Raw genomic sequence first — 16,162 nt, 5'->3', positions numbered from 1 at the left:
TAGCTATCGCTCGCAGCGTATTGGGACTACGCTTAATCGATTCCTCTCGCAAAATTACGTCGGAATAGTGCATGCAAAAATTAATTGCATCACTTTTCGAAGTCGTCGAAATTTTTGCCAAAAATCCAAAGGGGTTAGCCTTACTTTTTTGGTCATTTTCGGAGCCGAAAATTTCTCGTCTCGGAATCGATTTGTATGACCATCTCTAGAGTAATTCGACCCCCAGGAACTCAGAAATCACATCAAAAAGAGCGTAGGACCAGCAGCAGAGAAATGACGATAAAAATCCGGGGTTTTTTGGCTGCAACTTTTTAGCTATCGCTCGCAGCGTATTGGGACTACGCTTAATCGATTCCTCTCGCAAAATTACGTCGGAATAGTGCATGCAAAAATTAATTGCAGCAGTTTTTAAATTCTTCGAAATTTTTGGCAAAAATCCAAAGGGGTAAGCCTTACTTTTTTGGTCATTTTCAGAGCCGAAAATTTCTCATCTCGGAATCGATTCGTATGACCATCTCTGGGGTAATTCGACCCCCAGGAACTCAGAAATCACATCAAAAAAAGCGTAGGACCAGCAGCAGAGAAATGACGATAAAATTCCGAGGTTTTTTGGCTGCAACTTTTTAGCTATCGCTCGCAGCGTATTGAGACTGCGCTTAATCGATTTCTCTCGCAAAATTACGTCGGAATAGTGCATGCAAAAATTAATTGCAGCACTTTTCAAAGTCGTCGAAATTTTTGCCAAAAATCCAAAGGGGTAAGCCTTACTTTTTTGGTCATTTTCGGAGCCGAAAATTTCTGGTCTCGGAATCGATTTGTATGACCATCTCTAGAGTAATTCAACCCCCAGGAACTCAGAAATCACATCAAAAAGAGCGTAGGACCAGCAGCAGAGAAATGACGATAAAAATCCGGGGTTTTTTGGCTGCAACTTTTTAGCTATCGCTCGCAGCGTATTTGGACTACGCTTAATCGATTCCTCTCGCAAAATTACGTCGGAATAGTGCATGCAAAAATTAATTGCAGCACTTTTCACAGTCGTCGAAATTTTTGCCAAAAATCCAAAGGGGTTAGCCTTACTTTTTTGGTCATTTTCGGAGCTGAAAATTTCTCGTACCGGAATCGATTTGTATGACCATCTCTAGAGTAATTCGACCCCCAGGAACTCAGAAATCACATCAAAAAGAGCGTAGGACCAGCAGCAGAGAAATGACGATCAAAATCGGAGGTTTTTTGGCTGCAACTTTTTAGCTATTGCTCGCTGCGTATTGAGACTACGCTTAATCGATTCCTCTCGCAAAATTACGTCGGAATAGTGCATGCAAAAATTAATTGCAGCACTTTTTAAAGTCGTTGAAATTTTTGACAAAAATTCAAAGGGGTAAGCCTTACTTTTTTGGTCATTTTCGGAGCCGAAAATTTCTCGTCTCGGAATCGATTTGTATGACCATCTCTGGAGTAATTCGACCCCCAGGAACTCAGAAATCACATCAAAAAGAGCGTAGGACGAACAGCAGTAAATTTACAAAGGACGGACCAGCAGCAGCAACATGAGAAAAAACGAGCACTTAGTTTTCTAGATTTGCTCTATCATCAATAGAACTAGCATGTAACCATTAGTATTGAAATTTGACAAAGTTTTTTCTAGAAATTTACAGGGGTTAGCCCTCTACTTCTCTTGATCTAGAAATCTTTTGCTCCAGAATCGATTTACATGACCCTTTCCTGACTGATCGGACCACCCTCATAGATAGATATGTACTACCCTTTCTAGGCTAATTGCACCCTCAGGAAAGCAAAGAGAACATCCAGAACAGCAAAACACCAACAGCGGAGGAAATATAAAGAAAATACGGAGAAAATTTATTTTTCATTCATTTTAATCGAGGTTACATGAAATAGTGACATACATCATATATCGTATCCAGCAGATGTGCGCTGCACCCGTACGCAGGCCAAACCTGAAACTATTTTTAAACACTACGACTATCACTTTCTAGTATAGTATTTTTTTTACATGCTACTCAAGACAATATACATATGTCGCACACCTATCTACTATTACATTATTATAAGATATTTTGTGTGACATTTACTCATATTTGTGCATTCATATTCATCTGTCACTTAAATCCATTCGTCAACTTTTCAAATTACTACACAGTTAGACCCTACACTTGCACCAGAATCAAGCGGCTGGGGAGCGGGAGGGAGAGGGTATAGCTTGGGCGGTCTAAAATCATAACTATTTTTATGAGTTCTTTTTTTCATTGTTTTTCCTACTTCTATGAAAATTCTGTGGAGCTACTATTAATTCGGGCGTAACTTTATTCCGTTGTTTGCAGCGAAAAATTGAAAGACTCAGCCTTTTTGGGTTCTTTAGAGAAAAAAAACTTTTGCCGCGCAATTGATTTGTATGACCCATTCATCACTATCTAGACCCCCAGTAACACAAAAAAACGCACTAAAAAAACGTGGGACCAAATGCAGAAAAATTACGAACAGCATCTTTCGTTTTCTGGCTGTAACTTTTGATCCGTTACTAGCAAACATTGCACCACGGAATTTTTTCCAGTATTATTCAAAATCGTCAAAATTTTCACTGAAAATCCAACGGGGTTAGCCTCGCTTTTTTGACCAGAAAATTATTAGTCTCGAATTCTCTAAGTAGGGAGTGGACGGTCGAAAGAATAATAAGTACCAAAGAGAAAAACTAAAATAAATTTACAAAACTTTTATTCTTCATGCCAGTTAATTTGCAACGAACCTCACGATAGATTCATATTTATTATTCATATTTATATTCATTGAAGCACTCGCGTAATTTTTCCTAATTAAAACCCAATGACCAGTTCCAGATTTTGCAATAAACTCAGAAAATAGGTCCAACCGTTCTACATATTTTCAACGTGCTTCTAGCAACGAGAAAAGTGTTGCAGAATATTTCGAATATTTCCAAAATTGATCATTTTAAGTGCTTCATAAATGAAAAAAAATAATTCTCACCAGGAACGTTCTTACAACGATTGAAAATAAAAGTGAAGTAGTTGAAAATTTTCCCAAAATATTCGCAGCTCAAAGTTGAGTCTGTAAAAAACTGAAAAAATAAATAGACCATCTCAGAGATGCTGCTGTTGTCTATAAAATATCTGATACATTCAAGTAAATATAAACGATACACGTTGATGTATTTGACTGATGTTTATTTTTCCGTTATATAATTGCAGCCTACGTATTTCTTGTGCGATATTTTTACAATTTTTTTATTTCACAATGACGACGGGTAGCTATGTTACCAACATTTTGCACGCGTTAGCCGTTGGCAAAAACTTCTTATACCAGCATGGTCAGTTATTTGCTTGATAATACGTGAAACTGCTAATATGTACCCCCAAAAGCGTCCAGACCAGCCGAACTGTTACGAAAAATACCCCAGGGCTGTGAGTCTTTACAAATCTTCAGTCACGTATCGGAGAACGTCGAATTGTTACCGGATTGAGCATTATCAATGTACCACTCTCTGCTTTTCCGATGATGCTTAATACGGCAGAGCGTTGGTCGGTTACCGACATGCATTCTCGGCCCTTGCAAGCTGTTGCAAGTAGTGCCGGTGGAGGCGCCAAGAGTCTTCCTGTTCCGTGTTTTTCCCCTTGTCGACCCTCCTTGGGCCTTCAGCGCGTTGCGATTCTCGGCCATTTCCTCAGCGGCTGTGGCTTTGGACGGTTAGATCTCGTGTTGCGTCGACGCGTAAGTAATATATCCACCTCTACGTACATGCAGTCGAAATTCAGTTTCTACGAATCTCTACTTTGTTCTGAAACCATCTTACGATAGGTACGAGTCACGTTATTTCGATATCCATCGCTATACGTGATTAACCTCATTCAATGCCACGTGCGCAGCTGTAATTCTTTTCCCATACATCCTGAACTTGGACCTAGATTTTACTTTCATGCCAATTGTAGGACTCGGAAACTATCGGATTCGTATTTCATCTTCCTAAGACATTAAACATCACGAAAATAAATCACGTGAACAGACTTCAATTTTTGTTAAAAGGTGGAATTAGATGATTGGAAATTGCATTCAATTATTGTAATTCCAGGTAACACGTGCTCACAATGGTGAACGGAAGAATTCCGTCAGTCTTTTCTAAGACTTATGTAACCCCAAGAAGGCCTTATGAGAAGGCTCGTCTTGATCAGGAGTTGAAAATCATCGGAGAATATGGACTCCGTAACAAGCGAGAAGTTTGGCGCGTCAAGTACACTTTGGCCAAAATTCGTAAAGCTGCTCGTGAGCTGCTTACGCTCGAAGAGAAAGATCCCAAGCGACTTTTCGAAGGTAAATTTTAAACATCGAGTCTGATTAAACAGAGATATAAAATTGTCTTTGTGTTATCTGTAGTTATCGAGATGATGAATTAAAAGTATTTTGACACCTCTTGTCTGAATTAAACTGCTGAATATACTAAGATATTTCTGAATACTTCCTAGAATCAATCGATACTATTTATGTATATTACATTGTCTTAATCATCTCGTATTAATTATTACAGGTAATGCACTGTTGCGTCGTTTGGTAAGAATTGGTGTTTTGGACGAAGGACGTATGAAACTTGATTACGTTCTTGGTTTGAAGATTGAAGATTTCCTTGAAAGACGTCTTCAGACCCAAGTGTTCAAACTGGGATTAGCCAAGTCCATCCATCATGCCCGTGTATTGATTCGGCAAAGACATATTCGGTATGTTGTAGTATATATTTGAATAAGAATTATTGCACTTGCAAATGTATAATATTATGTCGATTAGCATAGCTAATCATTTCATGGGTCGATGAACTTATAACTTCAAATAATCCCGAAGATAATTAAAGAGTATTTGTTTCTTCAGATACAGATCCAAAAACAGCTGAGATCTGGTTAATGCTTGATGCACCTGGGATTTTAGAACTTGTTATATTTTTAGCAGGCCACTTGATTGTTGAAGTAATTCAACAATTAACGTCTGATGATTAGGCAGCACTGGAATAATAATCCAAATTCGATTTGCTGCTCTATTGGTATAGTGCATTTTTTCTGTTAATTCAATGCCGTATGAATAAAAGTAAGAATGTTGAGAGAACTAAGTTGAGTCACAATATAGGTACTGATCATCAAATCCCGCGATGCTTACTTTAAACTGTATGTAATTTCAGTGTGCGCAAACAAGTCGTGAACATCCCGTCGTTCATCGTACGCCTGGACTCTCAGAAGCATATCGACTTCTCGTTGAAATCACCGTTTGGTGGTGGCCGCCCTGGCCGTGTAAAGAGGAAGAACTTGCGCAAGGGAAGCAGTGGTGATACCCAAGAGCCTGAAGATGATTAGACAGTGTATATCTTGACACATCTTCAATAAACAAAAAAAATTGAACTACGTCGCATTTGTCTCGAAAACAATCCATCATCAGTATCCCACTCGTAAATTCTTTTCACTATTTCTAAACCACGTAATTTCAGAAAACTTTCACATTTAGAATTATATTAAAGGAAATATAATTGAAATAGAACGTCGAACTTTGATTGGTGAAATATTTAAACACCTAATTATACTTGATGGTTTCCCAATCATTTATCGTATGCAACTTGTAAACTTTGAAACGTAGATTGGACTCGGTATTGAATAACACAATGATTATATTTTTATTTAAAATTAATTTAAGAAGTACATTTATATACATAAAAAATTTAGGACTGTTACAATGAAGGTAAGTAATAATGGATATTACTTCTTACATGTTTAATATTAATAATATAGATTTGTGTAACTTATGATTTATTCTCATGATACCTATTTTATTACCCCTAATTTGTATCAATTTGTTATGAATGATACCGGAATGTCAAAAGTTTATTTGTTTGAACCAAACTTGATCATTAACTTTCTGGCAAACTTACAACTTGGCATTAAACAAAATCAACAACGCCGCGAATATGATTGTTCGAAACACGAAACTTTCCAACCGTCACTTAAATTCGTAGGCCTGAAGATGGATACCATAGTTTAATCAACTCGTGATAATATATATATGCATACACTTTTTTTTTAAATCACATTGTATTTCGTAAGTTGTCAGGTTTTCCACAGCAATGACTGCCGTGATTATTATCGTTACGCGACAACATTGAGTAAAATATTTTAAATGATTTCTCACTAAACTAATTGAATTAATCAAATAATCGATTCTAAATTATAAATAATTAAATACCATCTATATCTAATTTATCACCTAAGATATAGAATAGAGCAGTTTTACACCTAGTCAATATTACATTTAAATAGACGTGCTTATGATTTTAAAACTTAATCATGCATTATGTTCATACTACGTAAATTATACACAGAGTAGGCTGGGCTCACACTTACAATATACAACGAGTAATTTTTATTAATTTTTCTTTTATCAATAATTTTTGGGCAACATGTAACGGACACTTGAGATTCGTGTGATAAAACATTATCTATAGTTTAATAATATATAGATATACAATATGCATATAGTTTATATGTTTGTATATAGAATATTCTTTCATTTGTCTGTCAAGTTGTGTGTGTCTGTAATGTGTGTACGCGCGTGTATGTGTATTGTATATGTTTGTATATGTATATCTTCTTAAATTCGTTTAATAATAAATTTTATATATTTTCCTTATCTTCGTAAAATGCACGACACAAAAATAAATGCTTGTATTTAAATTACATTTTCTTCCATCCTCATACTCTCATTTAACTTGAGTTCCACTAACTTTTTACAAAATATCACAAAAATCGCACCAGCCTTTGTTTGCAGCAGAAAACCAAATCAGCTGAAGAATCATCCCTAGAAAATCATTCTCCTATTTCAACTTTCTCTTCTATCAAATTTAAATTGTATTATGCTTGTTGCGCAAAAACTATTTCTTTATAATCTATACATAATACATCAAATAATGCGATAAAAACTTTAGCGTTATTTTTGTATGTATACTTTAAGCAAGCGACTGCTGTACAAGGATAGAATAAAAATTAAATTGTTGCTTTTTCTCGAATAAAGCACATTTGAAAAGCGCCAGTGACCAGCACAACGCATTTAAAAAAATCCCAGCAACTATTGCAAAGGAAAAAAATTAATCTAACATTACTGTCTTTTATAAATTTATGCATGTCCTTCTTCTCAGACTGAAGTTTTGCATACATTTATTTCTTGTATTATCTCATAACTACAATGATTCGATATTCAAGAATACAAACATCAAAAGACTGGGGTTTTATCTGTATACATCCCATCCACAGTTGTTATTAAAATTGTGTTTCTATAGTCAGTGTATAACGTGGTGAAAATTTATTCGATCATATTCAACTCCATTATTGGTCCATGAATTTGAATTACTTCTAAGTCAAATTATATTTCAAAAAACATTCGTTGTCTGCTAGCAAGACACTAATTCAACAGTTTTTGTCCGAATAAAAATATTGATTCGTTTTTACAAAATACTTTTCGAGCAATTGGAAAGTCGTCGAAATATCGCGGTTTAATTTTGATATTGATCAATGTGGACTGCATGTAACTTTTTCAAGAACAAGAAACACCACTATGGAACAATTTTCTATGCCAATTTTTAATACTTAAGATAACAATTACAAATTATTCCATTATTTCCACGCAAGTTACGACTAATAATGAAACGAATTAAATAGGATTGACGAAACATTGCGATAAGTACCATAGTCACTTGGTTTTCTCACGCTCTCTGCCTTCTCAAAATATTTTTCAACCGCAGATTATGTTATGGTATGAAACTCCCAACTCTTCCGTGAATAAATTGTTCTACCTAATAGGACATTCACACACATTCATTGCGTATGTATGCATATGCATGTAACTGCGTCGAGCAGAAAGTCCCAATATTACCCCAAAATAGTACACTTCTCAACAACATAACAAATATTTATTCATACCTAGACTATCTAACACCGTGCATTTGAACAAATCCGTAGCTCAGCCACGTTCACCTATCAACTTTAGAGACAAGCTACCAAAACGCTTGTCTGACGAATTACTTCATGCACGTACTTTTATCTAGGTTTCATTTAATATTTCAATACCTTAGAGTTTCACATTGAAACAGCCTATACCTTTGACAAACCCTGCATTCCGCCGAAGGAACGAATCATCGTTATTTATACGTTTGGATGAAGATACTTTGACGGATTTGAAGACAAGGCAATAGCGTACCATGGCTCGGTAACGAACCCGCTATTATGCAGTTATTCATAACTCATTGGTCTTTGTCGATACCTGTTTCACTTAGCTTCATCCTGCTCCATTGGTTCTTCGGAGACTTCGCGGGAATGTTCTGGTGTAGTTCTGTGCAAAATGAGAAGAAAATAGTGTAGTAATTAATACCCCGATTACTATTATGATTTCTCAATTAAGAGTGCAATGTTAGCTATCGTATTAAGATGGCTTATATACCTACGTGAGATTGGTCGGCTGCTGCATAGAAAGAGAGGCCATCGCGGAAACTGTGTCGGTTTCGTCACGCTCTTTTTGACTTGACTCAATCACACTCATCCCCACTGTGTGCGCGGCCAATTTGACGCATGGCCAATGCGACATCTATGATCGTGCATGAAAAAAAGAGACATTGTTAACATCATCCAACACATTAGACGTCAAGATATTATAATCTTTAATGAAATGAACGCACTTGAATTGCTATAGTCTTTTGCAATGTGTCAATAGCGTTTTGGCACGGAGCTCTTGTCAATTCCTCTTCACGAAGTGGTGTCGGTTCATCTCCAAGAAGGGCTCTGACGCACTCCTGTGCAGAGTCGCATATAGCAGCTAAATCATAGCCTCCCTCCAGGGCCAGTACAACTTTTCCATCAGCTAAAGTTAGCAGTTCTTGCGTCATTCTTCCAAAACATGCAGGGCTAACTTTGTACCCTCCTAAGGGTGCGGCATGACCTATGGCTGCGTCAAAACCCGCCGAAACAATGACTATGTCAGGATCAAAGTCCTTAGCAATAGGCATTACAACAGTACGAAACGCAGCCAAGTACTCAGCATCTCCCATCGGCGGGTTTAACCCACCAGACCAGGCTATGTTGACATTGTAGCCAAGTCCTTCACCTGCACCACATTCTGTGGGACCTCCAGTTCCTGGGAAGAAATTACCCTCGTCGTGTCTATGAATAGACATGTACAAAACACGAGGGTCATCGTAGAACATTTGCTGGGTTCCATTTCCATGGTGAACATCCTGAAAAAGATTTAAAAAAACAGGGTTCAAGATAGAGTTTGACAAATTGTTAATTCTGAATAATTAACGTAAAGTTTGTCTAACAAATTGAATAATGAAGGAAATAAGATATTTTACAGGATAATTATGGCTGGAAGAACTCCTTTATCTAGACAGTTTGAACAATACACTTATCATTGCGATTAATCTCTCTTTTCCATTCATCCCCTTGATTGAGTGATACACCTATTGGTAATTAAATATGAGAAGATCCTTACCCAATCTAAGATCAATATTTTCCGCGTGTCAAGCTTTTGCTGTAGTAATCTTGTCGCGATGGCTACGGAATTGAAGAAACAGAATCCCATAGCCTGATTTGTCTCAGCGTGATGACCGGGTGGTCTGACAACTGCGAAACCATTCTTAATATCGCCCATTGCAGTTTTAAATGCTAAGTCCACAACACATCCGACAGCCATACGTGCCGCTGGAGCTGTGTGAAATTCATTCCACGTTGTGTCTGAATCAACTCCTACACCACCGCATGGAAGTCGGACAAAACTCTTAATGGGTAATTGAGAGAGCTTCGACATATCGAGTTTCTGCCTATTAAGCGGATTTGTACCTTTAAAAGATAAAAGAAAATTTTCGTCAATATTGCATCGAATAAGTAAACAGATAATTTTTACAAAATAATGTGTACCTGATATTATTAAAGTAAATGATGATAAAAACGTACCAAATAAAAGCGCATGTGCTTCACTGTGGCAAGTTTGTATTTCCTCAAGGGTGGCCTTGCGCGATCGAACACGATCGCAACGTTGTAACAATGCTGTTTCTGAAAGTCTAGCCCATACACTTTGCAATCGTCCACCATGCTCAGGATGACCCCTGACTGTTTCGCCGCAAACACAAGCGTGCTTCAGCATCAGCGGGTCGTAGGCAAGACCTGTAGTCGGCCGATGCGGTGATCCCCGAGCAAAGACATCTCCCCCAGCACCCTGAGGCCCTTCACGCAACCCAATTTTCACGTTATTAATCGAAATCACTCCTTGAATCTTTGACAAACACTGTCTGCCGTATACTCTTGCTAAAGGTAGTGACACTTCTTCCATCTAGATCTAATGTCATGCAAATACTTCATTTTACGGGGGGAAAAAAATATGACGATGTAGTGAACAAAAATTGCCATAATGTTGTCTTAAAGTTTTTGCCAAATAATATCAATTGTAAATGATTATTTCCTTCGTTCGGCGATATACATACCTAGATGGACCAATGGACTAGAAAGCGCTCTTGACAAGGGCCTTGCTGAGTGTGAAGATCGGCTTCCCGCATAAGCCGGAGATTCATTAACTTGAAGAGTATGGCGCATCATTAAGTCACGTTGCTGTTGTAAGAACTGTTCTCTTTCCCTTTGCTGTTTCGAAATTTCACTTTCTTCTGACTGATCTTTCTTGCCAGTTAGATCTATAACTTCGGATTCTTCACTCTCCGGCGCTTCGTCAAGCTGGTTCGATTGACCCCTGGATCCGACTCGGGTTAGGACGGTTTGACGAATCTGTTGTTTTAAAAAAATGTGAGCTTGTTGTTGGTCATGGAGTTGTTTCTCCGCAAGGTACTCTTCGTAATGAGTTGGGGGGGCTATTATTCCACCTTGAAGCATCGGATGGCCAAGTGGCAACGGAGCTGATTGTGTCCTACCTGTTTGTTAAGAAAAAAATATTCGTTAGAAAGTGTATCAACGTCAAGAACATACCGTGTCTCAGAAAAATTTCTTGCATGCGCGAATCAGAGAAAATTACATACATGAATTAAAAAAAAACGGAAAAACAGGTGATTGCATAAGTTGAGAAAATCCATTCACTTTATAATGTCTAAATTGTACAGGTAAAAAGGGTGCACACGATGTTTCTCTGGTCTTCACAGCTTTGAAAGCATATCAAAAAATATCAGAGGTATGCTTCCTATATTTTCTGAAACAAGGTAGGGGGAATAAAATCGTACAAACAAAAGGAAAACATACTACCTAAAGGCCGGTGACCAGCCTTATGCAGTCTTGCGTGTGCTACTTGAGTATCTGTTATAGGTGCTCCATGATAAACCGGATGTTGACGATTTTGTTCAAGATTTTGCATCTGCTTGTGAATATACGTGGGTTCACCTTCGATTACAGTCAGAGATGGATAGAAGGGTAGAGTACCAGGCAACATCTGTCCAGTCAATGGCATACCAAGACGAGCAGTGAACGCTGCCCGTACTTCCGCTTCTGAGACTGGTGCCAATTTTGTCGCACTCTAAATGAATCGATAAAATTATCTAATGTCAGGAGAAATATTCCACTACGCCAATTTCAATATCCAGAGGATTCCTTTCTTGATCAATTTACTGTAATCATTTTGTACTTTCTTCGTAGGTCGCAAATTATATACCAAATCAAACCTTCGGTGACTTGACGATATTACAGCTTTAGTGATGCATTAATATACCAATGAATAAAAAAATATGGTTAGAAAATGCAAAGCGTAACTTACTGCTGAGCTGGATGGAACATGAGGTCTGCCCAATGATATGTTAGGCATGGACGGTGAACTGAATAAGGAAAGGTCCGATAAACTTCCCTGTTGACTACTACTTGTCAATGGACCACCGTAAGCTGTGTTTTCGCCCTCCTAAGAAGAATACATATATGAATAAACCTTATTCCTCTGTTGCAAAATTACCCATGCCATTTGAAAATGGTGATGTATACAGAGAAAACATGTCTAATCTGATATAACATACATAACAACAAATGCGAGTCACTTTATTTCAAGATTTCTATTTTTGACGCGACACGTTATCTTGATCAAAACCAAAGCCAATTAGATACCAGACTAATTAAACACTTGGCCGAAAAAGAAACGAATATATAAATACAAATATTCTTATCTTGATTCATTCCATACCTGGGCTGGGATAATTTGGAGTTAAAGAAATATTTAAAAAATAAGACTATCTGAGAAATTGTTAAGAATACCACTACATGGTGCATATTCACGTATAAGTTGGCATATGGCCACATGGGCAGATAAATGAGAAATCCGTGATTCTTGGAAAAAAATAATTTTAGGCCATATAAAAAAAACTCAGCAAACTAATATGAATATGAGTTTTTGGATACTTGAAGGTTTGAACTAATGATGTACGTACCTCTTGTATTGGAGTATTACTGCCTGCGGTAGGACTCGCCTGCGAGTTGTTTACTGTCGGTGGTGAATTAGGCCCGGATTCAGGATTGCTACCAGAATCTAGAAGATAAAAACTCATTTACTTGATGCCTTTAATTACCCGAAGTCATACTAATAATATCATATTTTGATTATGTATTTGTGATTCAAGTAATGACAATGATTCTACTCCATCCCTCAATACGAAGTGGATGATATAATCAATGAGAATTCATACAAATTTATTTCAAGTACTTAAAATAAGACTGTTTATTGTTTCCGTACACGATACCGGGCAAGTTTACTGAAATGTATAGATACCTTACAATTAAGTAGTAGTTCAATAATTATTCACAGTTGATTTTGGAGGTGTAAAATCGTGTATGATCTTTGATGAGTAAAAGAAAAAAGAATAGATGAATATGTATAGCAATTTTTGTCCTCACTTTGAAATTAAACTTGAAAGACTGTAAATCTACGAATTGTTAATGTTTTCTGTTTGCTTTTTTTCATGCGGTTACTAGACACTAGCAAAATCATTACAACATCCAATTAATCGAAAACGAATGCAACAAAATTAATAAAACATATTAATAATATTCTAATCAGGGTAATTATAACTATCAATATTATATTAATAATATTACAATGAGTCACTTAATTCTGTACACCCCATGTGTACATTTAGTATACACACTCATTGTAATAGCGGTAATATCACTGCACCGCACCTGAAATTTCTATAAGAATAACAAAATGCAGATAAAAACACTTTCGACGCGAATTTCTACACAGGAATAATTTGACAATAGAATTAAGTTAGATGGCATAACATAACTGTAATAATAAGATTATGAAAAAAAGTTACCACTCTGTTTGTGTGGTTTTGCCAAAGCAATTTATCAACCTTGTGAGAGGGAGACAAGAGAAATACGTAAACTTTCTTGATGCTTGACGGAGCATCTTAATATAGCTATTACGCCATATAATTGTGCAATATTTGTGTGCCAATAAAAGGAATTAATGATATGGCAGTTTTGTGAAAAAGTATACGTAATCTCAAGAATACGTTCAAATGATTGTGCATGATGCGGGAAGTTTCTTTTTACGAATATATCTTTTCAATACATCCCAATGCAGTATCTCAAACTGAAAAATTTCTGATAAAGATGAATAGAATAATAAATAATGGGGCTCGATATTTTTCACCGTTTGTTCTGTCTATTCTTCTACTTTATATGACTCTTCAACATGCGACTGGACGTTCATGTCTGTTGTCGAGTTATACTTCTTAAGTTTATTATTCTACTATCAAGGAAAAAGAGTAATTTTTCTAACGAAGATGAGATGGATGCGATGAAATACTAAACTCCAAATGAAAATAAAATGATAGACTTCTTTCCTTCGAGGAGAGGGTTACGGAATGAAGAATATTATTTCTCTCCTCTCGAATTATCAACTTTTTCCCAGACAGTAGCCGTAGACAAGGGTGTCAAACGTACTTGCTAAGAGGGATTTCCGCTTGAGGTGGGACAGGAGGCGATCCTTGCGCCGGGTCAGCGGTGAATTTCTTGGTGCAGCCATGTTCCTTTCCATGACACGTTGCTTAAGTCGCACCTTGAGCAGGTTTGGCTCCGAGGCTGGCGAGGGCCAAGCCAATCAGCCAGGGTTAGTCATCATACCATAACGATTTACATCACTAAACTATCTAACAACCACGCCCATTCGCCAAACTCAATTTTTGTCAAATAATTTAAATAAAACAAAATCAATCGCATTCTCTGTGACTTCATACACACAATTATAACAGCTGCACATAGCTATGCCATATGCAAGGTGTGCTTCATTGAATATTGACAAATGCCTCAAATTTTCAACCAAGAACGAATAATTATACATCGGTATTGGGACTAAGTATGTGACAAGCGTAAATCATATTGAACAAACATCATGAAAGCTTTAACGAAAGATATGTAGGCAACATATGAAGGTATAAATAAGAATCTTGTATCAAATATATACTCCAGCCGTTTTTCTGAAGTATGGATTTAAACGCAATATAATATGATAATGTTCAGTTTGAAAAATTTGACCCTAATCACAAATGATCAAATAAAAATAGTACACATAAAATCATTAATTTTTGCGATCTTCTGATTGTCGTTTGGTTTACTTATTTATTGTCTCACTATAGATTTTACCCTTGATATTTTGACATAATCCAGACAGACACTGTTACTCGTTAATGTAGTATTACAGATAAATAATACAGTTAACGAATTTGTTATCATGAATTGTCAAGCGGTGTAACATACAGCATGGCTATGTGTAAACAATTTAAAACTCGGGGACAACAAAATCATCAAATAATAAATATTAGAGCACAAAGTCACAAGCATACTCAAAACAAACATAATTATATTGAAAAAAAAAAAGAAAAAACATCAAGAACGACGATCAAGGCTGTGTACACAGTGATTTGTATTGTCATAACTTAAAAGATGAAGACCAGTGCTTTAAATAAAACTGACGTTATATTTATTTTTGCAAATGTTCCAATCTCATATTCGTATAGGAGCCAATAAAAGGGTTCCAAAGGTGAATATATAAATTTTGACAATACGAATCCATGCTTTAGTAGGCACTCTCTACTAATCCACAGATAATGTAATAATACCTTAGCAGTTGACGTAATTAAGACCTACCTGTTTTTCGTAAGGGGAAATCATCGCTAAATTTGTCTTGCAGCAATTGCGGCATTCTGTAGGGATGCGAAGCGTTTGTAGTGCTCGAGGATTCCGATTGGGGCTGCAACCTTTACAAAAAAAATGAAACAATCATTCAACGGTCTTCGGTAACACTTTCGGCTAAAGAAAAATATCGGCGATCGTGATTCAACATTATACTATTGACATGACAAGGCAGCATAGTTTTAGATGAATAATATAGGACTGAACAGAAACCTCCATATTGTACCAAGTTGATGTACATCGTTAAGGAAAACAAAAATGGGATGAAAAAGTTCTTGGATAAATTATTACAAATTAATTGTTGTATATTAAAGAGGAAATTAAAAAAAAAAATTGAATGTTTTTTTTTTCGCTACAAAAATAAGAATTTTGCAAGAGACAGTAGAGGGGATCGGACACGGGCAAAACTATTTTCATACTTCGTATTACACATGTGGTAACGAGAATTTCGCGTACGACGAGCTGACAAGGCGATTTCGTTGTCAAAGAGGAAATCCGTGGAAGCGGACGATCTCTATATATCGCTTTTATTTCTGCATTCTATTTTTGAATCAACCAATGCGGGCAGTCTGCCAGACGTTAACCTCTTTTGTGGGGGTTCCGGATGGTCGAAAAGCCTCGGCATAGTCAACCCGGTTGGAATAAGAGTCTAAAAAATGATAAAAATATGCCCCGCGAACCCGCAACTCCTCGCAACTCGCAGCTTTCAGCGATGCACTCTGTCCCTCTTTCTCTTAATCAATAACGATACTGTTTCGTGTTGAAAAAAACGTCAACGATTCGATAAAAAAAAAACTTTTTTCTTTAATCTCCAGAATGCAGATATGCGATCTCGCAAAGATTTTTCACGCTCATCCCCCCGCCCGAGTGTGCGAAACAGTCTTTGATACAAAACACTGCAAGATGCATAATGATTATTTCCATTGTTGTAAATTTTT

At 36.7% G+C, this 16,162-nt stretch overlaps 2 protein-coding genes across 10 annotated transcripts in view; one reads left to right on the top strand and one right to left on the bottom strand.

Moving 5' to 3' along the window:
• Nucleotides 1–3,610: 3,610 nt before the first annotated feature.
• LOC124405500 (40S ribosomal protein S9) lies at nt 3,611–5,420 on the top strand. Of its 2 annotated transcripts, XR_006929114.1 has the most exons (5): nt 3,611–3,747; nt 4,106–4,344; nt 4,559–4,745; nt 4,894–5,062; nt 5,198–5,420. XR_006929114.1 is itself a non-coding variant. In XM_046880441.1 (4 exons), the coding sequence occupies exons 2-4, from the start codon at nt 4,122–4,124 to the stop codon at nt 5,367–5,369; spliced, it is 582 nt and encodes a 193-aa protein (XP_046736397.1). In that variant the 5' UTR covers nt 3,611–3,747; nt 4,106–4,121; the 3' UTR covers nt 5,370–5,420. The 2 variants fall into 2 exon arrangements, 1 of the variants encoding a protein (XP_046736397.1); XM_046880441.1 differs by lacking the exon at nt 4,894–5,062.
• Nucleotides 5,421–7,164: 1,744 nt separating this feature from the next.
• LOC124405654 (histone deacetylase 4) overlaps nt 7,165–16,162 on the bottom strand; it is a 104,958-nt gene continuing 95,960 nt past the window's right edge. For all 8 annotated transcript variants that reach the window (XM_046880730.1, XM_046880732.1, XM_046880733.1 and 5 more), the window contains 11 exons: nt 15,180–15,289; nt 13,977–14,114; nt 12,458–12,555; nt 11,800–11,937; nt 11,292–11,562; nt 10,532–10,969; nt 10,005–10,274; nt 9,544–9,890; nt 8,732–9,286; nt 8,501–8,640; nt 7,165–8,388 (listed from right to left, as the gene is read on the bottom strand). In XM_046880730.1, the coding sequence (XP_046736686.1) occupies nt 8,325–8,388; nt 8,501–8,640; nt 8,732–9,286; nt 9,544–9,890; nt 10,005–10,274; nt 10,532–10,969; nt 11,292–11,562; nt 11,800–11,937; nt 12,458–12,555; nt 13,977–14,114; nt 15,180–15,289 (2,569 nt within the window). In that variant the 3' untranslated portion in view covers nt 7,165–8,324. The remainder of the gene's footprint in view (nt 8,389–8,500; nt 8,641–8,731; nt 9,287–9,543; nt 9,891–10,004; nt 10,275–10,531; nt 10,970–11,291; nt 11,563–11,799; nt 11,938–12,457; nt 12,556–13,976; nt 14,115–15,179; nt 15,290–16,162) is intronic.

Source organism: Diprion similis, chromosome 4 (genome assembly GCF_021155765.1).
Source record: "Diprion similis isolate iyDipSimi1 chromosome 4, iyDipSimi1.1, whole genome shotgun sequence".
Taxonomy (NCBI): Eukaryota; Metazoa; Arthropoda; class Insecta; order Hymenoptera; family Diprionidae; genus Diprion; species Diprion similis.
Note: the sequence above shows the minus strand (reverse complement) of the source record. Positions and strands in the feature narration are given on the sequence as shown.